The 25,995-nt window shown below is 45.7% G+C and overlaps 1 protein-coding gene across 2 annotated transcripts in view; it reads left to right on the top strand.

Annotated features, from left to right (window-relative positions):
- LOC147104309 (cytosolic arginine sensor for mTORC1 subunit 2-like) overlaps window positions 1-23,406 on the top strand; it is an 88,487-nt gene extending 65,081 nt beyond the window's left edge. The window contains exons 9-10 of one of the 2 annotated variants that reach the window (XM_085961526.1): window positions 13,590-13,684; window positions 22,289-23,406. In XM_085961526.1, the coding sequence (XP_085817652.1) occupies window positions 13,590-13,684; window positions 22,289-22,354 (161 nt within the window). In that variant the 3' untranslated portion in view covers window positions 22,355-23,406. The remainder of the gene's footprint in view (window positions 1-13,589; window positions 13,685-22,288) is intronic. The other variant, XM_085961527.1, reaches the window with a different exon arrangement.
- The last annotated feature ends 2,589 nt before the right edge of the window (window positions 23,407-25,995 follow it).

The following is a 25,995-nucleotide window of genomic DNA, read 5'->3' as shown; positions in this document are numbered from 1 at the left end:
GATTAAAGAGCAGGACCTCAAAGGTTGTAATCTCTGGATTACTCCCGGTGCCACGTGCTAGTGAGTATAGGAATAGGAGGATAGAGCAGATGAATGCGTGGCTAAAGAGTTGGTGCAGGAGGGAGGGCTTTAGTTTCCTGGATCACTGGGCCTGCTTCTGGGAAAGGTGGGACTTGTACAAGTCGGATGGGTTGCACCTGAACCAGAGCGGGACAAATATCCTTGCGGGGAGGTTTGCTAGCACTGTTCGGGGGGGGGTTTAAACTAAAATGGCAGGGGGTTGGGAACCTGAGCAGGGAGACAGAGGAAAGGAAAACAGGGATAAAAGCAAAAGATAGGAAGGAGAAAAACAAATGTGGCAGTCAGAGAAATCAACGATTTAAATCAAACGTGGCCACAGTAAATAATAATTCTAATAAGTTTAAGAGCGTTAAAAAAACAAGCCTGAAGGCTTTGTGTCTTAATGCGAGGAGCATTTGTAATAAGGTGGATGAATTGGCTGCGCAAATAGAGGTAAACGAATACGATTTGGTTGGGATTACAGAAACGTGGCTCAAAGATGGCCAAGACTGGGAACTCAACATCCAGGGGTATTCGATATTCAGGAAAGATAGGCAAAAAGGAAAGGGAGGTGGGGTAGCATTACTGGTTAAAGAAGGGATTAATACAATTGTAATGAAGGATATTAGCTCTGATGATGTGGAATCTGTATGGGTAGAATTGAGAAATACTAAGGGGAAAAAAACATTAGTGGGAGTGGTATATAGACCTCCAAACAGTAAGGTGGAGGTTGGGGATGGCATTAAAAGGGAAATTAAAGAAGCGTGCAATAAGGGCACAGCAGTCATCATGGGTGACTTTAATCTACATATAGATTGGGCCAACCAAATTAGTAACAATACTGTGGAGGAGGAATTCCTGGAGTGTTTACGGGATGGTTTCCTGGACCAATATGTTGAGGAACCAACCAGAGATCAGGCCATCTTAGACTGGGTATTATGCAACGAGAAAGGATTAATTAGCAATCTTGTTGTACGAGGCCCCTTGGGTCAGAGCGATCATAATATGATCGAATTCTTCATTAAGATGGAGAATGAAGTAGTTGACTCAGAGACAAGGGTCCTCAATTTAAATAAAGGAAACTACAATGGTCTGAGGAGCGAGTTGGGTAGGATTGAGTGGGGAATGGTGCTCAAAGGGTTGACGGTGGATAGGCAATGGCAAACATTCAAAGACCAAATGGATGAGCTACAGAATTTGTTCATCCCAGTTTGGCGTAAAAATAAAACAAAAAAGGTGACTCAACCGTGGCTAACAAGGGAAATTAGGGATAGCATAAGATCCAAGGAGAGGACATATAAATTGGCTAGAAAAAGCAATAATCCTGAGGATTGGGAGCAGTTTAGGAGTCAACAAAGGAGGACAAAGGGATTAATTAAGAAAGGGAAAATAGAATATGAGAGTAAGCTTACAGGGAACATAAAAACTGACTGTAAAAGCTTTTATAAATATGTGAAGAGAAAAAGATTAGTGAAGTCAAGCGTAGGTCCCTTACAGTCAGAATCAGGGGAATTTATAATGGGAAACAAGGAAATGGCAGACCAACTAAATACATACTTTGGTTCTGTCTTCACAAAGGAGGACACAAATAACCTCCCAGAGATGCTGGGGAACATAGGGTCGGATGAAAGCGAGGAACTGAAAGAAATCAGTATTTGTAGGAAAATGGTGTTAGGAAAATTGATGGGACTGAAGGCCGATAAATCCCCAGGGCCTGATGGTCTACATCCCAGGGTACTTAAGGAAGTGGCCCTAGAGATAGTAGATGCATTACTGATCATCTTCCAGAACTCGATAGACTCTGGAACGGTACCCATGGATTGGAGGGTAGCTAATGTTACCCCACTATTCAAAAAAGGTGGTAGAGAAAAAGCAGGGAATTATAGACCGGTATGCCTGACATCGGTAGTGGGGAAAATGCTAGAGTCTATTATAAAAGATGTAATAGCAGAGCACTTGGAAAGCAGTGACAGGATCGGACAAAGTCAACATGGATTTACAAAAGGTAAATCATGCTTGACTAATCTACTGGAATTTTTTGAGGATGTAACTGGTAAAATAGATAAGGGAGAACCAGTGGATGTGGTGTATTTGGACTTTCAGAAGGCTTTCGATAAGGTCCCACATAAGAGATTAGCGTGCAAAATTAAGGCACATGGGATTGGGGGCAAGGTATTGACTTGGATAGAGAACTGGTTGGCGGACAGAAAGCAAAGAGTTGGAATAAACGGGTCGTTTTCCGAGTGGCAGGCAGTGACTAGTGGGGTACCGCAAGGATCGGTCCTAGGACCCCAGCTGTTCACAATATATATTAATGATCTGGACAAGGGAATTGGATGTAATATCTCCAAATTTGCAGACGACACAAAGCTGGGCGGGAGGGTAAGCTGCGAGGAGGATGTCGGGAAACTCCAGTACGATTTGGACAGGTTGGGTGATTGGGCAGAAACATGGCAAATGCACTATAATGTGGATAAATGTGAGGTTATCCACTTTGGTGGCAAAAACAGGAAGGCAGATTATTATTTGAATGGCAATAGATTGGGAGAAGGGGAACTGCAAAGAGACCTGGGGGTCCTTGTGCACCAGTCGCTGAAGGTAAGCATGTAGGTGCAGCAGGCGGTTAAGAAGGCAAATGGTATGTTGGCCTTCGTAGCAAGAGGGTTCGAGTACAGGAACAAGGATGTCTTGCTACAGTTGTACAGGGCCTTGGTGAGACCGCACCTTGAGTATTGTGTGCAGTTTTGGTCACCTTACCTGAGGAAGGACGTTCTTGCCATGGAGGGAGTGCAGCGAAGATTCACCAGGCTGATACCTGGGATGGCAGGAATGACGTATGAGGAGAGATTGTGTCGATTGGGCTTATACTCACTGGAGTTTAGAAGATTGAGAGGGGATCTCATCGAAACCTATAAAATTCTGTCAGGTCTGGACAGACTAGATGCAGGAAGGATGTTTCTGATGGCCGGGGAGTCCAGAACCAGGGGTCATAGTCTAAGGATAAGGGGTAAGCCATTTAGGACTGAAATGAGGAGGAATTTCTTCACCCAGAGAGTGGTGAACCTGTGGAATTCTCTGCCACAGAGGGCGGTGGAGGCCAGTTCATTAAATATATTCAAGAAAGAGTTGGATATATTTCTTGAGGCTAAAGGGATCAAGGGATATGGGGAAAAGGCAGGGACAGGGTACTGAATTTGGATGATCAGCCATGATCACATTGAATGGCGGAGCAGGCTCGAAGGGCCGAATGGCCTACTCCTGCTCCTATCTTCTATGTTTAGCAATTGTGTTTCTGCTTTCAGAGACACATGGGTTGCGAGCCTTTTAGTTCCATATCTTTTTAAATAACTGTCTGTTCAGTCATTCTACTAAATGCAGCTGTTTGCGTTTTTTAAGCAACACTTAAACGAGGAGGAAATTTATTGATTAATTAGACGAGCAATTTGTCAATTGATTAGCTTTTATGTACCTGTCATTGCTGCAAAGGCTTCCAATGGTTCACAGCTAGGAAGCAAATGTAGGCCAGTGGTTGGGTAGCATGTGCAGTTGCTTTTGCTATTTTTAAGTTCTATTTTTTCCCCCTCCCCCCACCAATTTTAATCGCACAAACTCGAAATACCTGTTTTAGGAGCTTCATTTACAAGAAAGTGGTCCTTTCTTATAAATATATACTCTCCAAGTAGATTCTTGGTATCCTATTAAACCATATTTAAATAATATTTCTTTCAATTTGGAGAGGAATATGAGAAATTCAGGATTAGCTTGAATATGGGCCCAGTCCTGCAACAAAAGTCAACTAGGTTCGGTGGCAGCAATCTCCCCTCTGCGTCATAAAGTTGTCGGATCAAGCCCTACTCCAGGACTTGGGACACCACCGTGGCTGACACTTCAGTACAGTGCTGAGGGAGTGTTGCTTTATTGAAAGTGTTCGTTCAGAGGAGATCTTAAAGGCAACAAGTTTTATTAGGAAGCTTGGTCAAAGAGGTGGGTTTACAGGAGGGTCTTAAAGGAGTAGAAAGAAGCAAAGTGGTGGAGGGGTTTAAGAGGACTAGCAGCCTATGCTAGTACAGGTAGACTATCCTTTATCCGAAAACCTCGGGACCAGCCGTGTTTCGGTTTTCGGAGAATTTCGGATTTCGGAAGGTGGGTCGGCAGGGGTCTGCGGGGGGGTTGGCGGGGGGTCGTGCGCACGACTTATGCTGACGCGCAGCGTAAGTCGTGCGCGCGACCCCCGCCGGCCCCGACCCCCGCCGGCCCCGACCCCCGCCGACTTACGGTCCGCGTCGGCGGGGGTCCGCGGGGGGGTCGGCCGGGGGGTCGTGCGCGCAACCCCCGCGGAGCCCGCCGGCCCCGACCCCCGCCGACCCCCCCCCCCCCCCCGCGGACCCCCGCCGGCCCTGACCCCCGCGGACCCCCGCCAGCCCCGACCCCCGCCGACCCCCCCCCGCGGACCCCCGCCAGCCCCGACCCCCGCCGAGGGGGGTCGGCGGGGGTCCGCGGAGGGTCGTGTGCACGACTTACGCTGGACTTACGCTGAACGAAAAAACCTTCGGTTTTTAGAGGGTTTCGGTTTTCGGAAGTTCGGATAAAGGGTAGTCTACCTGTACGTCCTATTTATCAAAACTGTTATTAGCCAGATCTGGATTCCCTATTAACCACATGTGTCTAATATATTAGACAACTCTGGTGCAGTTGACTGTCAAAGGCTGCAGAGAGGTTGAGGACATTGAGGAGGGATAATGCACCATGTCACAGTCACGGAGGATGTCATTTGTGACTTTGCTGAGGGCTGTTTTGGTGCTGTGGTAGGGCAGAAGTCGGATTGGAGAGATTCCAACAGGGAGTTCTGGGAATAAAGGCAAAGATTTGGTAGGCGACAAGACATTCAAGGACTTTGGAGAAGAAAGGGAGATTGGAGATGAGGTGCTCGCTTGCAAGGATGGGGGGGGGGCGGGGGTGGCGGATGGTGGTGTCGAGGATATTTTTTGGGGGGGGCGTGGTGATGACTGCAGTTTTGAAAGGGAGAGGGATGTCTAGAGGCCAAATGAAGATTCCACGCTCATTTATCCAAAGAGGCAGAAAGTATGCAATGCCTGTAGTATAAGAGAATTTCAGTAAACTGACGTTTGCCCCAGACCAACAAAATAAAATCAGAGCACAAAAGCAAAATACTGCAGATGCTGGAAATCTGAAATAGAAACAGAAAATGCTGGAAATACTCAGCAGGTCAGGCAGCATCTGTGGAGAGAGAAACAGAGTTAATGTTTCAGATTGATGACCTTTCATTAGAACTGGAAAAAGTTAGAGATGTAACAGATTTTAAGCAAATGCGGGGGCGGGGAAAGGGGGGAGGGGAGGAAGGAGCAACAGGGGTGGCCTGTGATAGGGTGGAGGGCAGGAGAGATTAAATGGCAAAAGGGATGATGGTACAAAGCAAAAGGAGATGGTAATGGGACATCGTGTATTCGCTGCTCACGATGCGGTCTCCTCTACATTGGGGAGACTAGACGCAGATTGGGTGATCGGTTTGCGTAACACCTCCATTCATTCTGTAAGCATGACCCCGAGCTTCCGGTTGCCTGTCACTTTAATTCTCCGCTCCACTCCCACTCTGTCCTTGGCCTCTTACACTGTTCCAACGAAGCTCAACGTAAGCTTGAGGAACAGCACCTCAGCTTTCGATTAGGCACTTTACAGCCTTCTGGACTCAACATCGAGTTCAACAATTTCAGACCATAACCTCTGCCCCTATTTTTCACATGGCAGCTGTTGATGATTCTGCCATTCCCATTTACACCTCTTCTAGAATCATCTTTTGTATCTTTACTGTGGTGTATGTGCCTTTAAGAGCCCCCTGTGTACTGTAATGCCGGTAATGGCCACTCGGGCTATATAAGCCTGTATATTGTCTTGTATCTGTTAGTTGACCTCCAGACTTTGTTCAGTAAACACCTGTGAAACCAACTCCTGCCTTCAGTGTCTCTATTAACACACGGATACAACAGTGGCGACGAATTGGAAACGGACTTACCTGCAATTCGGCAGCACCTCCAGGACATCGATTCCTCAGACGTCCAAAGTCGAAGAAAAGCAAGAACATAAGAACATAAGAAATAGGAGCAGGAGTAGGCCAATCGGCCCCTCGAGCCTGCTCCACCATTCAATAAGATCATGGCTGATCTGATCCTAACCTCAAATCTTCTATCACTCTGCATCCACCCGAACCCATGTGATCTCCCGGGAGAGGCGAAAAACCAGATAAAGACCCAATGGCCAATTTGGGAGAAAAAAATCTGGGAAATTCCTCTCCGACCCATCTAGGCGATCGAAATTCTTCCAGGAGATCACTCTGTCCCTATATTTTCTACAGTACTTACCTTCTGTAAAGGCGATCTCCACCCCAGCCAGGAACAGGAATAAAACCATCTCCTGAAATCTAACACAGAATTAGAACACAGTAGGAGCAGAACCAGGCTACACGGCCCCTGGGCCCACTCCACTACCCACAGGGCCATGACCATTCCGAACCTAGACTCATGTCCAATTTCCTGCCCGCTCCCCGTAACCCTTAATTCCCTTTACTTCTAGGAAACTATCTATTTCTGTTTTAAATTTATTTAATGATGTAGCTTCCACAGCTTTCTGGGGCAGCAAATTCCACAAACCTACCACCCTCTGAGTGAAGAAGTTTCTCCTCATCTCAGTTTTGAAAGAGCAGCCCCTTATTTTAAGATTATGCCCCCTAGTTCTAGTTTCACCCATCATTGGGAACATCCTCACCGCATCCACCCGATCAAGCCCCTTCACAATCTTATATGTTTCAATAAGATCGCCTCTCATTCTTCTGAACTCCAATGAGTAGAGTCCCAATCTACTCAACCTCTCCTCATATGACCACCCCCTCATCCCCGGGATTAACCGAGTGAACCTTCTTTGTACTGACTCGAGAGCAAGTATATCTTAAGTATGGACACCAAAACTGTATGCAGTATTCCAGGTGCGGTCTCACCAATACCTTGTACAACTGCAGCAATACCTCCCTGTTTTTATATTCCATCCCCCTAGCAATAAAAGCCAACATTCCATTGGCCTTCTTGATCACTTGCTGCACCTGCATACTAACTTTGAGTTTCGTGCACCAGGACCCCCAGATCCCTTTGTACTACAGTACAGAAAAAAAAAACTGTGGTTTCACCAGCTAGCCGAGCTGGTGGCAGGTACTGCAATAATCCTTCCTGGGCGGCGGGCTGGGGCTCCATCGGCTGGCTCTGCAGCGAGGCCGAGCAGCGAAGTCGGAGGCAAACAGAAACATAGGGGGGGAGCACTCGGGAGACGGCCGGCGCTGCAAAGCAGGTCGGTGTTCGGACCAAGCAGAGGGGGGGGAAAAGTCCAAGAGAGTCCGGCGGGAACAAGTCTCCACCTGTAAATAAAAAAACCGCGGAAAACAGCGTTGTCAGCAGCAGCGGCGGGAAAGCGCGGGAAGCGCCATTTTTTTTTCTGCAGGGAAGAAAGGAAAGTGTGGAAAGCGCCATTTTTTTTCCAGGATGCCTAAGGCTGGCAATATTGATGCTTTCGATAGTGATATAGAGGATTGGACCACATATGTGGAAAGAGTGGAGGTATATTGCACAGCAAATGGAATAGAAAATGATAAAAAGGCGTCAGTACTTCTAAATCTAATGGGCGTAAAGACATACGGGCTGTTACGAAACGTAATCACTCCAGCCAAACCAAAGGACAAGAATTTTAAGGAGATTGTTGATACCCTACAGGAGCACTTAAACCCAACACCGCTGCTGATAGCGGAACGATTCAAATTCTTCAAGAGGAATCAGCACAAGAATGAAAGTAACGCTGATTACCTCACCGAATTAAGAAAGCTATCAAAGCACTGCCAATTCGGGGCAGGACTGGCAGATTCTCTTCGAGACAAATTCGTCTGCGGTCTCCTAAGTGAAGGAACACAGAAAAGGCTGCTTTCTGAGAAAGATTTGACACTAGACAAGGCTTTCAGTATGGCTGTATCATACGAAGCAGCTGCAAGAGGAGCTGCAGAGATGCAGCAAAAGCCACAGGAATACGGCACCCATGAAATGACACGGGGATTTCAAAGATGTTATCACTGCGGCAGAACAACCCATGACCAGAAGGACTGCTGCTTCAAGGACAAAGCATGCAGGCAATGCGGAAAGATTGGACACATTGCACGTGCATGCCGATCTGGACAAAAAAAATCCACGGACAGGAAAAAAATCAATAAGGAAAAGTACAGAAAAGTACAAATGATGACGGACAGTAGCTCCGAAGACCAAAAGGGCGATAGCGACTCCGGAAACAAGAGACTAAGCTGTCTCAAAATACATAATGTAATTGCCAAAGAAGATTACCAGACCATTTGGGTTACCCTCACGATAGCGGGGTCCCCAGTTCAAATGGAACTAGATACAGGATCAGCTCTGACCGTCATAAATCGACGGGATTACGAGCGGCTATTTCCGCATATACCTTTAAAAGACACATCCATTATCTTGAAAACATATACGGGACAGAAAGTATACCCCAAAGGAAAAATAAGGGTGCCTGTTGTATACAATGGCAAGGAAATACAGAAGTTGTATTTATACGTTCTAGAAGATGGTGGTCCACCGCTGTTGGGACGTGAATGGATCAGGAAGATACGTTTAGACTGGCACTCCATTCAGGCACTGACGGTGACCAGTAAGAAAAAAAATGATGATGACGTCATACCTGAACGATTAAAAGACATCTTGGCCAACGCCAAAGAAGTGTTTCAACAGGAACTAGGAACCTTGAAAGGCGTCACCGCCTCAATAAAAGTGGAAGATGCGGCAATTCCCAAGTTTTTTAAGGCAAGGCCGGTGCCATACGCAATTCATCCAGCAGTCGAGGCAGAGCTGGAGAATTTGGAGAAGGCAGGCGTATTATCCAAGATAGATTGGAGCGAGTGGGCAACACCCATCGTCCCGGTCATGAAGAAAACGTTGAATACTGATAAATCTGAAGAACAGAGAAAAATTCGCATCTGTGGAGACTTCAAGGTGACTGTAAACCCAGTCCTTCACACGGTACAGTATCCTCTTCCGAGGATAGAAGATATTTTCGCCTCACTATCCGGAGGGAAACGTTTCACCAAAATTGACTTGGCACAGGCATATCTACAGATGGAGGTTGAAGAGGCCTCTAAAAAGTATCTCACGATAAATACACACAAAGGCCTGTACCAGTACAATCGACTGGTTTTCGGAATAGCATCAGCTCCAGCTATCTGGCAAAGAGCTATGGAACAAGTCCTGCAAGGGATTCCTGGGACTCAATGCTACCTAGACGACATCCTTGTAACAGGAGAAAACGACAACGAACACCTTGCCAATTTGGAGAAGGTGCTCACTAGGCTGAGAGAACGGGGCCTACGAGCAAACCGCCCCAAGTGTGAATTTTTCCAGAAACAAATATCATATTGTGGCCACATAATTGATGAAGAAGGGTTACATAAGTCCCCTGAGAAAATTGAAGCTGTCATAAAAGCACCAGCACCTGAAAATGTCTCGCAGTTAAGGTCGTTCCTGGGATTGATAAATTACTATCATAAATTTTTACCGAACTTGTCAACTGTTCTGCACCCTCTTAACGAACTGCTACAAACAGGAGTAATTTGGGAATGGAGCGAGGACTGTAAACGTGCCTTCCATAAATGTAAAGGCTTGATCACGTCCAAGGAAGTTTTGGCTCATTACAACCCATCATTGCCAATCAGACTGGCGTGCGATGCATCCCCTTACGGCGTAGGAGCGGTATTATCGCATAGATTCCCTGATGGCTCAGAACGGCCGATAGCTTTTGCGTCACGCTCATTGAACTCAGCTGAGCGTAACTATGCCCAGATCGACAGGGAGGCACTCGGCCTGGTATGGGGAGTGAAGAAATTCAACCATTACCTACACAGACAAAAATTTACCTTGTTGACTGACCATCAACCCCTCGTCTCCATATTCAACCCTAAAAAGGGCGTTCCCATTATGACAGCACAAAGGCTATAGAGGTGGTCCCTTTTCCTAGGGGCACACCGATATGACATAGAATACAAAGGATCAAAACAGCATGGAAATGCTGACGGTTTATCGCGTCTACCGTTGCCAACGGTAGAAGAGGCACCTACAGTGGACCCAGTGGAAATGTTCCACTCTACCATAGTAGAATGTCTACCAGTAACAAATTCTGCCATTGAAAAGGAAACGAGAAATGACCCAACTCTCTCTCAAGTCTACGATTTAACGGTGAAAGGATGGCCAGCACATGGCGAACCACTGTTGCCAGCATTCTCGCAAAGAAGGGAACAGCTGTCAGTGTGCCGAGGAACCTTGATGTGTGGATCCAGAGTGGTAATTCCACCCAAACTCCAGGATAAAGTGCTAAAGGAGCTTCACGAGGGGCATCTGGGTGGAGTGAAAATGAAGAACCTAGCCAGGGCGTTTGTATGGTGGCCAGGTATCGATGGAGACATCAAAGAAATGACCAAGAGCTGCCTAGGATGCCAGAAGGTCCAAAACGCTCCACCACAAGCCCCTCTACATCCATGGGCGTGGCCCTCATCTCCATGGCAAAGGGTACACATCGACTTTGCTGGTCCATTTATGGACTCCATGTTCTTAATCGCGGTTGATGCACACTCCAAGTGGCCAGAGGTAATAAAGATGTCCTCCACCACCACGGAAAAAACCATCACAGTATTAAGGACCATATTTGCCAGGAATGGGCTGCCTGAACAGATCTGTTCTGATAATGGACCGCAATTTGTGTCCGAAGAATTCAGGAAGTTCTTAAAAAAACAATGGGGTTAAGCACTACACGTCCACCCCATACCATCCCACCACCAATGGATTGGCTGAAAGGTTTGTCCAGACCTTCAAGAAGGCCATAAAGGCCATGGGTAATGAAGACATAAAACTTCAGCATAAGATGGATAACTTCTTGTTTGCATACAGGAATGCAACACATATGGTTACAAACCAAACTCCCGCCATGATGTTCTTCAATAGAAGCCTAAGATGCCGGCTGGATTTGATCAAGCCAAACGTCAGAAGGGATGTGGAGAACCGGCAATTTCAAGGCATGAATGAAAGGCCAACTCGAACCTTCCAGATAGGTCAACAAGTTTTGGCCCGGGACTACCGTACCGAGAAATGGCAGCCTGGAACTATTTGCACACGACTAGGACCGCTGATGTATACCGTGGACATTGGAGAAAGCATAATAAGGCGCCATGCTGACCAGATCATAGTCATCCGAAAAGGGACAACCTACACCACAACTCTATACGCCTAATGATGAAGTAGAGATACCCATAGTATCTACCTCCGATCCGGTGATACTGGAACCAGATGAACCCGACACTGGCATTCAGGCCGAATCAGCCTTGCCAAAAGAACCTACTACACCACCAGAAACTACTACACCACCGAGGCGTTATCCGGACCGAGTCAGGAAGCCTCCAGAGAGACTGACTTATAATTGATTAACTGCAGCAATGTGTAGATTATTGTTCTTGTAACATGTAATTAATGATTACTTAAAATATTATGTACTGGTTGGCTAAAAGGGGAGGAATTGTGGTGTATGTGCCTTTAAGAGCCCCCTGTGTACTGTAATGCCGGTAATGGCCACTCGGGCTATATAAGCCTGTATATTGTCTTGTATCAGTTAGTTGACCTCCAGACTTTGTTCAGTAAACACCTGTGAAACCAACTCCTGCCTTCAGTGTCTCTATTAACACACGGATACAACATTTACTTGTCCCATTACCATCTCCTTTTGCTTTCATCATCCTTCATCCCTTTTGTCATTTAATCACTCCTGCCTTTCACCCTATCGCAGTCCTTCCCTTTTTGTTCTTTCCTCCCCCCCCCCCCCCTTTCCCTGCCCCTGCACGTGCTTAAAATCTCTTGCATCTCTAACTTTTTCCAGTTCTAACGAAAGGTCATTGACCCGAAACATTAACTCTGTTCCTCTCTCCACAGATGCTGCCTGACCTGCTGAGCATTTCTGGCATTTTTTGTTTCTATTAAATAAAATCAGAAGGTTGATCATGTCAGGAAAGAGGGAACCATTTACAATGCCAGCTAGCGTGGGGGCCAGGAAGGGAAGGTGGGTGACCAGTAGTTTAGTGGGAATGGGGTCATAGCAGCAGGTGGTGGGTCTCGTGCATGACATGAACTCAGAAAGGGAATGATGGGAGATGTGACAGAAACTAGAGAGAGACACAGGTTCAGTTTGGGGCAAAGGGTGGGTGTGGTGGGGTAGTGCATGTGGAGTAGTGGGTGGATTTGGCAGAGGAGAGTGAGGCCCAATAGTGCTTGATGTGGTGATGATTAGCTAAATCTTAAATTTGTTCAATGCTGCCCTTTGAGCAACACAATCAAGTACACTGCTCGCAATTCTGACAACCTCTTTCGTCCTGGTTTCCGTTTCCATTTAGTTAATACTCTGATCTGTTTTAATGTCGGTGTCAATGTACAAGTTCCAGATTCACTGTATGCTTGGAGAAAAAATTAGTGTGTAAACGATATGGGGAGATACAATGATTTCAATAGACTGTGACTGCAGGTCTGGGAGAACAACAAACTATAATAGTCACAGTTAACAAATGGCTGTTGATTTTGCTCATTTATGAGCTAGATTTTCTTTTGTCTGTTGACTTTGGCTGAAAAATCAAAATAGATATCTTTCATAGTAAATGTTTAGCAGATTGTGATTCTTTCCTTTTTTTACATGCACTGCCTAGTAATGGGACTACAGTCTCATTTAATTGCTTTCAAAAGGTTTACATTCCAAGCATCTGCACACCAGAGTGAATTTCCCTTTATATGGCATTTTATGGTTGATTTTTTTGTGCAATTTCTGTCTCAAAGATCAGCATTCAAGATTTGGTTTAAGTATTCAATGCTTTGTATTGGCCCAACTGTTATCCCTCACCCCTTTTGAACAAGGAAAGAACCAGTGAACAAGGAAAGAACCAGTCAGCAAGTGCTCACGACTAATCTCGGAAAAGTACAACATTGTAATCCTCGTAGATTCAGGCCTCTTCTGACCCCTTCCGTTTAGGCCTGATTTTCGAGGTTTGGGACGCTATCCTGGGTCTGTCTTCCTGCTATCTTGAGTACAAATCTAATCTGCGTAGTAAAGCTTGCAGCTGCTGCTGATGATGCGATCTCTCCACATAAAAATAAATGAACATTTCAACTCGAATGTCAAAGGAAACTCACTCAACTATTTGACCTTCACTTATCCATGTGTGAAGATGACACTGCCATGTATCATTCTTAGCAAATGACGGAGTTGAGATCACCGGTTATTTCCAGGGTTTGGAGGAGTGGAGCCATCCAACTAATGCAGTGAATATAATTTAAAAAAAAAAAACATTTAATTGTCAATGAGATGTGGTACAGTGATGTCAATTGTTTGTTCTAACTCTTATCTATAAATCCTGATGGGTTTTTAATCTGTCTCTTCAGATGAATGTGGGATTGTTGCACAGATCTCCGAGCCTCTAGCAAATGCTGACATTTCCGCTTACTACATCAGCACCTTCAACTTTGACCATGCGCTGGTAAAAGTCTGTTTCTTGTCTGTATGTATTTATATGTCGACTGCGCTATCTGGTGCCACTTTGTTTAAAGACAGTGGACGTGATCAGTTCAAGACAGAACAGGGAATAGAGAAAGGTGGAAATATAAACAGAAAATGCTGGAGATACTCAGCAGGCCAGGCAGCATCTGTGAAGAGAGAAACAGAGTTAACGTTTCAGGTCGATGACCTTTCGTCAGAACTGGAAAAAAGCAGGAAATGGAACAGATTTTTAAGCAATGTGTAGGGGCTGGGAAAGGGGGGAGGGGATGAAAGAACAAAAGGGAAGGTCCGTGATAGGATAGAAGGCAGGAGCGGTTAAGAGACATTAAGAGATATGACGAGGGTGGTGCTGCTGTTGTTTGGCGAACTGACCTCTACCTAGCGGAAGCTGAACGCCAACTCTCCGACACCTCCTCCTACCTCCGCCTGGACCATGACCCCACTACCAAACATCAAGCCACTGTTTCCAAGAAACTGTCACTGACCTCATCTCCTCTGGAGATCTTCCCCCCACGGCCGCCAACCTCATAGTTCCCCAACCCCGCACAGCCCGCTTCTACCTCCTTCCCAAGATCCACAAACAGGACTGCCCTGGTAGACCCATTGTTTCAGCCTGTTCTTGCCCCACGGAACTTATCTCTTCCTATCTCAACTCTTTTTTTCTCCCCTTGTTCAGTCTCTTCCCACCTACATCCGCGACTCTTCCGACACCCTCCGCCACTTTAACAGTTTCCAATTTCCTGGCCCCAACCACCTCTTTTTCACTGGACGTCCAATCCCTCTACACCAGATTCCAACCACCCTCTGGGTGAAAAAGATTTTCCTCAAATCCCCTCTAAACCTCCTGCCCCTTGCCTTGAAGTTATTCCCCCTAGATATTGACCCCTCTACCAAGGGGAAAAGTTCCTTTCTATCTACCCTATCTATGCCCTTCATAATTTTGTACACCTCAATCAGGTCCCCCCCTTAGCCTTCTCTGCTCTAAGGAAAACAACCCCAGCCTGTCCAGTCTCTCTTCATAGCTGAAGCGTTCCAGCCCAGGTAATATCCTGGTGAATCTCCTCTGCACCCTCTCCAATGCAATCACATTTGTCCTATAGTGTGGCGACCAGAACTGCACACAGTATTCCAGCTGCGGCCTAACTAGCGTTTTGTACAGCTCCATCATAACCTCCCTGCTCTTATATTCTATGCCTCGGCTAATAAAGGCAAGTATCCCATATGCCTTTTTAACCACCTTATCTACCTGTCCTGCTGCCTTCAGGAATATATGTACGTGCACACCAAGGTCCCTCTGATCCTCTGTCTTTCCTAGGGTCCTACCATTCATTGTGTATTCCCTTACCTTGTTAGTCCTCCCAAAATGCATCACCTCACTTTTTTCAGGGTTAAATTCCATTTGCCACTGTTCTGCCCATCTGACCAACCCGTCTATATTGCCCTGTAGCCTGAGGCTTCCCTCCTCGCTATTTACCACTCCACCAATTTTCATGTCATCTGCGAACTTACTGATCATACCTCCTACATTCATATCTAAATCATTAATGTACACTACAAGCAGCAAAGGACCCAGCACCGATCCCTGCGGTACACCACTGGACACAGGCTTCCGGTCATAAAAACAACCTTCAACCATCACCCTCTGCCTCCTGCCACTAAGCCAATTTTGGATCCAATGTGCCAAATAGCCCTGGATCCCATGGGCTCTTGACTTCTTGACCAGTCTCCCATGTGGGACTTTGTCAAAAGCCTTACTGAAATCCATGTAGACTACATCAAATGCACTACCCTCATCCACACACCTAGTCACCCCCTCGAAAAATTCAATCTATTTGGTTAGACATGATCTCCCCCTGACAAAGCCATGCTGACTATCCTTGATTAATCCTTGCCTCTCCAAGTGGAGACTAATTCTGTCCCTCAGAATTTTTTCCAATAATTTCCCTACCACTGATGTTAGGCTCACTGGCCTGTAATTCCCTGGTTTATCCCTACTACCCTTCTTGAATAATGGTACTACGTTAGCTGTCCTCCAGTCCTCTGGCACCTCCCCTGTGGCCAGAGAGGTTCTGAAAATTTGTGTCAGAGCCCCTGCAATCTCCTCCCTTGCCTCACACAGCAGTCTGGGATACATATCATCTGGGCCTGGAGATTTATCCACTTTTAAGCCCGCTAAAACCGCCAGTACCTCCCCCCTCTCGATACTAACTTGTTCAAGTATATCACAACCCCCCTGCCTGATTTCTATGCCTACATTGTCCTTCTCCATAGTGAACACAGATGCAAAATATTCATTTAAAACCTCACCCACATCTTCCGGCTCTACACACAGATTGCCACTTTGGTCCCTAATGGGCCCTACTCTTTCCCTGGTTATCCTCTTGTCCTTAATATACTTATAAAACACCTTGGGATTTTCCTTTATTTTGCCCGCCAATGTTTTTTCATGCCCCCTCTTCGCTCTCCTAATTTCTTTTTTTAAGTACCCCCCTGCACTTTCTGTACTCCTCTAGGGCTTCCACTGTTTTTAGTCCTTTGTATCTGCCAAAAGCCTCCCTTTTTTTCCTAATCCATTCTTGTATATCCCTTGACATCCAGGGTTCCCTGGACTTGTTGGTCCCACCCTTGACCTTTTACGGGAACATGTTGGCGTTGTACTCTCTATTTCCTTTCTGAAAGACTCCCACTGCTCTGATGTGGGTTTTCCTACAAGTAGCTGATCCCAGTCCACTTTGGCCAGATCCTGCCTTATCATATTAAAATTGGCCTTCCCCCAATTTAGAACCTTTATTTCCGGTCCATCTTTGTCCTTTTCCATGACTACCTTAAATCTCACTGAATGATGGTCACTGTCACCAAAATGCTCTCCTACTGACACTTCTACCACTTGCCTGGCTACATTCCCTAGAATTAGGTCCAGTACCGCCCCCTCTCTTGTAGGACTTCCTACATGCTGGCTCAAAAAGCTCTCCTGGGTGCACTTTAAGAATTCTGTACCCTCTAAGCCTTTCACACTCTGACTATCCCAGTTAATATTGGGGAAGTTGCAATCCCCTACTATTATTACCCTATTATTTCTACACTTCTCTGAGATTTGCCTACACAATATCATACTCCCATGTGTTCATCAACACCTTCAATTCATCTGCCTTACGCGCAAGACTCCTTGCATTAATGCCATCCAGCCTTGCCATACTCCCTTGTGCCGTTACATATTTGCTCTGCCTTCCAGGCTGACTTGTTTTTTCCTCTATATTTGGCTGTGCATCACCCCCTACTATAGCTCTACTCCGTATCCCATCCCCCTGCCAAGTTAGTTTAAACCCCCCCCGCCAACAGTACAAGCAAACCTCCCCACAAGGATCTTGGTCCCGTTCTGGTTCAAGTGCAACCCGTCTGACTTGTACAGGTCCCACCTTCCCCAGAAGCAGACCCAGTGATCCAGGAAACTAAAGCCCTCCTGCACCAACTCTTTAGCTACGCATTCATCTGCTCTATCCTCCTATTCCTATACTCATTAGCACGTGGCACCGGGAGTAATCCAGAGATTACAACCTTTGAGGTCCTGCTTTTTAATCTGCTACCTAGTTCCCTAAATTCTTGTTGCAGGACCTCGTCTCTCATTCTACCTATGTCGTTGGTACCAATGTGAACCATGACCTCTGACTGTTCGCCCTCCCCCTTCAGAATGCCCTGCAGCCGTTCAGTGACATCCTTAACCCTTGGCACCAGGGAGGTAACATATTATCCTGGAGTCACGTCTGCGGCCACAGAAACGTCTATCTGTTCCCCTTACGATAGAATCCCCTATCACTATTGCTCTCCCACTCGTTTTCCTCCCCTTCTGTGCATCTGAACCACTCGTAGTGCCACGGACTTGGCTCTTGCTGCATTCCCCTGAGAAACCATCTCTCCCAGCAGTATTCAAAACTGAAAATCTGTTGGAGGGAGATGGACCCAGGGAACTCCTGCACTACCTTCCTAGTTCTTTTACTCTGTCTGGCGGTTACCCATTCCCTGTCTGCCTGTGCACTCTTTACTTGCGGTGTGACCACCTTGTTAAACGTGCTATCCACGAAGATCTCAGCCTCGCGGATGCTCCACAGTGACTCCAGCCGCAGCTCCAGCTCCGAAACGCGGATTTCGAGTAGCTGCAGCTGGAGACACTTCCTGCACATGTGTTCGCCCTGGACACCGAAAGTGTCCCTGATTTTCCACATAGCACATGAGGAGCACGCCACGCTGCCGAGCTGCCCTGCCATGTCCTACCCTTAATTTACTCCCTTTACTTCCTTTAAATTAAAGAATATTAAATATACTAGGGCCCTTACTTCCCTTTTAAACACTACTTACTCTAAACTAGAGACATTATTTTTACTTCAACGACTGGACTGTAGAAATACTCACCAGGTCCTACTTACCAATCAGCTCCTTCCCGGGTTGTGACGTCACTTTAGTGGTTTCGCAGTTGTTGTTGTTTGACTGCTCCCGCTCTCGGACTCTTTCCCAATTCGCAGCACTCCAGTGTCTGGCCTCCTCTGCAGCGCTCCTTTATGGCCGCTCCGCCTTCTCTCGGGTCCCGCTGCTGCTCCCACACAGGTCTGCCTCCTCCGGTGTCGGGCCTCGTCTGCCGTGCTCTTTTATGGCCGCTCTGCCTTCTCTCAGGTCCTGCTGCCGCTCCCACACAGGTCCGCCTCCTCCGGTTTTATCCACACCTTTTGTTTATGTCTTTTCTTCTCCCCCACATGGCAGCTGTCTTTCATTCTGCCAGCACAATTCACACTTTATCTAGAGCCATCCTTTGTTTCTTAACCTGTCCCATTACCATCTCCTTTTGCCTTGAATATCTCTTAATGTCTCTTAACCTCTCCTGCCTTCTATCCTATCACAGACCTTCCCTTTTGTTCTTTCATCCCCTCCCCCCTTTCCCAGCCCCTACACTTGCTTAAAAATCTGTTCCATTTCCTGCTTTTTTCCAGTTCTGACGAAAGGTCATCGACCTGAAACGTTAACTCTGTTTCTCTCTTCACAGATGCTGCCTGACCTGCTGAATATCTCCAGCATTTTCTGTTTTTATTTCAGATTTCCAGCATCTGCAGTATTTTCTTTTTGGAGAAGGGCGGAAGATGTTTCTGTCAAAAGCAGCAGGTCGAATTTAGTGGCTTTTCATAATTTATTTAGTATCTGGGCTACAGGATGTTTTTTGCTCTTTGCTCTCTCCATTGGGCTCTGTACCTACTTCCAGCAGTGGCAAAGGAACCTTTCGTCCGAGAGAGACTTAGCACTTGAGTCTCTCCTTCAGAATACTGAAAACACATTGCAGAGAATGAGCACGAGCCATTGGGTGATGGTGGGAGGATGAGACTTTGACCTGGGGGAGGAAGAATGTATTCACACAGACTAGTGGAAAACAATGTTCTTTGGGTGTGGGGGAGGAGGAGAGAAGGTTAAAATCTTGGTCATTTCCGGTTAGAATCCTAACTATTCAATATATCCTTCCCCAACACTCCACATATATTTGTAACTTATGTTGGTGTTATCACAGGTATAAAGCAATCCTGGAATGACCAAATGAGAGGGAATAAATCCTCTGATTCCTAGACACAAAAGGCATCAAGGGGTATGGGGAGAGAGCGGGAATATGGAATTGAGATAGAGGATCAGCCATGATCATATTGAATGGCGGAGCAGGCTCGAAGGGCCGAATGGCCTACTCCTGCTCCTAATTTTCTATGTTTCTCCCAACTTCCCTATAACTGAAGCTCTGCCCATGCATTGCAATAATATAATCATTCCATATTATATAGAATGTAGTTCATGCAACAGAATCCTATATGATATTTAACGGGCTTCATCCTTGTGAAAATGTGTTTGTTCATTCTTTTTAAGTTTTGGGGAGGTGCATGTTTTTATGACGTTCTCCTTTATGGCTTAGCATTCCTAGGCATGCAACAAGAGAGCTTTCTCCAGCCCACGTGCAAGATCCAGGGCTAAGCTGTTGGGAGGATATGTGGGAAAAGGGGGAAAGTAGCGGCATTAAGCGAGGGTTCTAGCTTACCTGACCTATCACTGAGAACCCCGCAAGGGAGCCAGTCTTGTGCAGTCACTGCAACAACAACATCCCAATGTACGAACATACAAAAATGACCGAAAGAAAAAGACCATCTGGCCCATAAAGACTGCCTCACACAGTCGTGATGCCTGAAGCATCACCGAATGATACAGCACAGAAGGAGGCCATTCAGCCCACCGTGCCTGTGCCGGCTCTTTGAAAGAGCGATCCAATTAGTCCCACTTCCCTGCTCTTTCTCCATAGCCCTGCATTTTTTTCCCCTTTCAAATATTTATTCAATTCCCTTTTGAAAGTTATTATTGAATCTGCTTCCACCACCTTTTTCAGGCAGTGCATTCCCGATCCTAACCACTCGCTGCGTAAAATTGCTTTTCCTCATGTCGCCTCTGGTTCTTTTGCCAATTACCTTAAATCTGTGTGTTTGAACACAGGAATAGGCCATTTAGCCCCTCGAGCCTGTTCCACCATTCATTGAGATCATGGCTGATCTGTGACCTAACTCCATGCCTTTGCCCCATATCTCTTAGAATTTTGTTAACCAAAGGTATTATCAATCTCAGATTTAAAACTGATAATTAACCTAGCCTCAATTGCTGTTTGCAGAAGAGAGTTCCAAACTTCTTCCACCCTTTACATTAAGAAGTGTTTCCTAACTTCACTCCTGAAAGGCCTGGCTCTAATTTTTAGACTATGCCCCCTAGTCCTAGACTCCCCCACCAACACCTCTATCAAATCTCCCCTTAATCTTCTCTGCTCCAAGGAGAACCACCCCGGTTTTTCTAGTCTTTACATAACTGAAGTCTTTCATTTCTGGTATAATTCTAGTAAATCTCCTCTGCACCCTCTCTAAGGCCTTGACACCTTTCCTAAAGTGTGGTGCCCAGAATTGGACACAATACTCCATCTGGGGCCTAACCAGTATTTTATAAAAATTTTGCATAACTTCTTTGCGTTTGTTCTCTATTCCTCTATTTATAAAGCCAAGGATCCCTTATGCTTTTTTAATAGCTGTCTTTAACTTTTCCTGCCACCGTCAAAGACTTGGGTATGTACACCCTCAGGTCTCTTTGTTTCTACACCCCCTTTAAAATTGTACCATTTAGTTTGTATTGCCTCTCTTTATTCTTCCTATCAAAATGAATCACTTCACATTTCATAGCATTAACTTTCATCTGCCACGTGTCTGTCCATTTTCACCGTCTGTGTCCTCCTGAAGTCTGTTACTGTCGTCCTCACTGTTTACTACATTCCTGAGTAAACTTTGAAAGTATGCGCTGTATACCCAAGTCTAGGTCATTAATGCTTATCAAAAGGAGCAGTGGTCCCAACACCGACCCCTGGGGGACACCACCGCACCCTTCAGTCCGATAAACCGTTCACCACAACTCTCTGCTTTCGTTCCCTTAGCCAATTTCGTATTCATGCAGCCACCGACCCTTTAATCCCATGGACTTTAATTCTGCTAACGTCTACTGTGTGGTACTTTAATCAAATGCCTTTTGAAAGTCCATATACACAACATTAATCGCATTACCCTCATCAAGCCTGTCCGTTCCTTCATCACCAACTTCTTCATTAGATTGGGCACCCTCTAACCTCCAGCAGCCGTGTAATCTGGTGGAGAGGCAAAAAAAAATCAGAATGAAAACCCAAAGGCAAATTAGGGATTTAAAAAATCTGGGAAATCCCTCCACATCCCCCTTTAGGCAGATGGAAACTAGTCCAGGAGACCGCATTGACCATGCTTGTATTACCTGGTATTTCACTTCTCTTTTCTAAGCGGTAATCTCCGCTCCGGCGAGGAACTGGTCCAGCTCTCTCTGCACAGATTCAGCACAAGCTGGCAACTTGTTGCGAAAGGTCTACTAACCTCTGGACAAAGAACTGCCTAAGATCTAATCTACCCCAACCCCTTGCATAATGTCCAAGCATGACCCAAATCTATTAAATAATCTAGCAATAGGAACACGCAATCTAGTCCTTTAACACTTTTATATACCTCTATCAAATCACCCCTAAGAGAGTACGCATCTCTAAAGTGAATAGACACATTTTTAAGTCTCATTTATATACCGTCTTTAATGTACAAAAAAAAATCTCATGGTACTTCAGCAGCTCGAGGGGAAAAAATGGACGCTGAGACAAAAAAGGAGCTATTGGGAAGTGTGACCAGAAGCTTAGTCAAAGAGATGGGTCTTAAAGGGAGGTGGAGAGGCAGAAAGGATTAGCTAAGGAATCCCGGAGCTTGGGGCAGATGACACTAGTGATGAGACGAGGCGGGGGTTGAGCAAGAGGCCGGAGTGAAGAGGAAAACCGTATATTTTTGATTGCAAGCACTTTTTGGTGATTGAAGATACCCTGTATTGGTTTGAGCCTGGTGCCTCAGCACTTCAGGAATAGCCAAGTTGTGGGGTTTTGCTCGGGAAGAGGTATCTTTACAAAAGTGATTAAAATTTGAATTATTTTTGTTTAGCCAGATTAATCAACTTATTTTTTTTCTCCCTCCCTCAGGTGCCTGAAGAAGATATTGATAGCGTTATCACTATGCTACAGAGACGCCAGAATGGTGAAAGATAGCAGAGATCCGCTGATTTTATATTAACAAGGGCTTCATCCATCAAGTTGATGCGTAATCTTTGAAGACCAGGAATTGTTGTCTCCCAGAAGCCTGTGCTGTCGGCACAAAACAGACATTTAGGCCAATGGTTTTCTACAATATTTAGCAGTTAAACAGTTCACTTAGAATAAGATTAGCTCATTTTCTTCAGGAAATTCAGTTGAACTCTGTTTACTACTTCAATGATTGAACTCGTGCATACAGTCATGAAAATTTGTATTACTGTTTTTGCACTTACACCTTTTAATGTGTGGACGGTCTTGTTCTTGAAGACCTACGAAAGAGCCCCGTTTGCTACTCGAGGCTAAACTGAATATAGCTAAACGGCCGTGAAATGCAGGTAAGTCAGGTCATTGACCTTAAAATGTTTGAGCTGTTACGAGCCTCCGACCCAGGATCTTCTTAAAACTAAGCCTGAAGAAAAATGAAGGAGGTGGGAGGGAGGAGGCTTATAGGTTTACTCAGCCCTCTAGTATGTTATTGGAATTAGTTTATGAATGAATTTTTAGCCTGAAGTATGGCTTTAATGAACTATATTCTTTGTAATTTTCCATGAAAGTCTTATTTAATTATACTTGGTTTCTAAAGTATTTTCATATGCTTGCAGCAATAATCCTCCAAGATATGTATTGTACTAAAGGGTTGCTGCTACCCTTCCACTACAGCAAGCTTCCTTTTCCTCAGGAGGCAAGGAAGATGAAATCAAGGAGTGTAGAGTATGAAAACTCTCATTTTTGCAGTAATTTCATCAACTAAATGTTAATGTCTAATATTTTATTCATGAAACATTCGACCGGTGCTTTAGTCGCACGGCGACCACAGTGTGCTGAAGTCTGATTTAAGCTTAGTTTTTTTTTGGTTCGGGAACTGATTAAATGCTGGGCCCTGTAGCTGTGAAGTTAAGTGCTGGACAGACCTCTGGTTGCTGGCTGTAAAATGTCAACTGATTTTTGGGATTGTTTAAGTGATATTAAAATAAGAATTAATTTACAAAAAAAAAAGGCTTTTGTGTGTGTCCTTTCAGAAAAGTGAACCAGGTCAGAAAATGGCCAAGTGCATCACTAAAGGAGACAGTAGCTGAATGGGCCGAGTACTTTCAATGTTAGGTGCTCCTTAATCTAGTCCTTCCTCTTTTTTTCTTTTTTCTTTCCTCCTCCTCCTCCCACCTTTTCATAACATAAGAAATAGGAGCAGGAGTCGGCCATTTGGCCCCTCGAGCCTGCTCTGCCATTCAATAAGATCATGACTGATCTGATCTTGGGCTCAGCTCCATTTCCCTGCCCGCTCCCCATAACACTTGACTCCCTTATTGTTCAAAAATCTGTCTTATCTCCACCATAAATATATTCAATGACCCTTTTCCTTTCCTCCCACCTTTTTTACTTTGTCCTGGGGTGCCCCTCCTTTCCCCACTTGCTCACTTAAGTGGCTTCATGTGTGAGCCTGACACAGTAGCTGGCAGGCTGTTTGAGAACAAACTGTGGATGATTTTTCCACTCCCCAATAGTAATGTTCCCTGGCCCTGATCAGCTAACTGCTTGATCCTGGCTTGTGTGGTTTATAACCCCAGAGGGACGAAGCTCCTAGTTCTGGTCCTGTAGAATGTTTGTTTTATATTTGCACATTAAAATTTCACAGGAATAGGCGTGCATATTCGTAGGACAATTAAAATCTCATCATACGCTCCTGTCTGCTGCCCCCACTCCTCCACTATATGCAGGGCAACAATATTTATTGTGAAACTATCTTTCTGGGTTGAATTGTCCTGTGAAACTATCTTCATGGTGAATGCAAGTATCTTCCCTTCCTGCAGGAAGCTGCTCAATTGTCACCAGTTTACAGGAGTGTTGCTGGGCAATGCTGAACTGATCATCATCTGATTGTCTGCTAAAGAATAATGAGCACAGGCTAAGTACACTGTTGTATTCATCCAATACTGATCTATCCTGACTGATAATCCCTCACTGGCATTCAGGCTGGAAAGGATGCTCCTGTACCTGACCATGACACACTGGCTCCTGTACCTGACCACGACACAGTGGCTCCTGTACCTGACCACGACACAGTGGCTCCTGTACCTGACCGCGACACAGTGGCTCCTGTACCTGACCGCGACACAGTGGCTCCTGTACCTGACCGCGACACAGTGGCTCCTGTACCTGACCGCGACACAGTGGCTCCTGTACCTGACCGCGACACAGTGGCTCCTGTACCTGACCGCGACACAGTGGCTCCTGTACCTGACCGCGACACAGTGGCTCCTGTACCTGACCGCGACACAGTGGCTCCTGTACCTGACCGCGACACAGTGGCTCCTGTACCTGACCGCGACACAGTGGCTCCTGTACCTGACCGCGACACAGTGGCTCCTGTACCTGACCGCGACACAGTGGCTCCTGTACCTGACCGCGACACAGTGGCTCCTGTACCTGACCGCGACACAGTGGCTCCTGTAACTGACCGTGACACAGTGGCTCCTGGGAACCTGAGCAGGGAGACAGAGGAAAGGGAAACAAGGATAAAAGCAAAAGATAGGAAGGAGAAATACAAAAGTGGCAGTCAGAGAAATCAACGGTTTAAATCAAACATGGCCACAGTAAATAATAATTCTAATAGGTCTAAGAGCGTTAAAAAAACAAGCCTGAAGATTGTGTCTTAATGCAAGGAGCATTTGGAATAAGGTGGATGAATTAGCTGCACAAATAGAGGTAAACGAATATGATTTGATTGGGATTACAGAAACATGGCTCCAGGGTGGCCAAGGCTGGGAACTCAACATCCAGGGGTATTCAATATTCAGGAAAGATAGGCAAAAAGGAAAGGGAGGTGAGGTAGCATTGCTGGTTAAAGAAGGGATTAACACAATTGTAAGGAAGGATATTAGCTCTGATGATGTGGAATCTGTATGGGTAGAACTGAGAAATACCAAGGGGCAGAAAACGTTAGTGGGAGTGGTATATAGACCTCCAAACAGTAATGTGGAGGTTGGGGATGGCATTAAAAGGGAAATTAAAGAAGCGCGCAATAAGGGCACAGCAGTCATCATGGGTGACTTTAATCTACATATAGATTGGGCTAACCAAATTAGTAACAATACTGTGGAGGAGGAATTCCTGGAGTGTTTACGGGATGGTTTCCTGGACCCAATATGTCGAGGAACCAACCAGAGATCGGGCCATCTTAGACTGGGTATTATGTAATGAGAAAGAATTAATTAGCAATCTTGTACGAGGCCCCTTGGGTCGGAGCGATCATAATATGATAGAATTCTTCATTAAGATGGAGAATGAAGTAGTTGACTCAGAGACTAGGGTCCTGAATTTAAATAAAGGAAACTATGATGGTCTGAGGCGCGAGTTGGGTAGGATTGATTGGGGAATGTCACTCAAAGGGTTGACGGTGGATAGGCAATGGCAAGCATTCAAAGACTGCATGGATGAACTACAGAAATTGTTCATCCCAGTATGGCACAAAAATAAAACAAAAAAAGGTGACTCAACCGTGGCTAACAAGGGAAATTAGGGATAGCATAAGATCCAAGGAGAGGACATATAAATTGGCCAGAAAAAGCAGTAAACCTGAGGATTGGGAGCAGTTTAGG

Source organism: Somniosus microcephalus, chromosome 19, assembly GCF_052327205.1.
Source record: "Somniosus microcephalus isolate GS21.2 chromosome 19, FLI_Smic_1.0, whole genome shotgun sequence".
NCBI classification, from domain to species: domain Eukaryota; kingdom Metazoa; phylum Chordata; class Chondrichthyes; order Squaliformes; family Somniosidae; genus Somniosus; species Somniosus microcephalus.
This window is presented reverse-complemented; position numbering and strand designations above follow the sequence as displayed.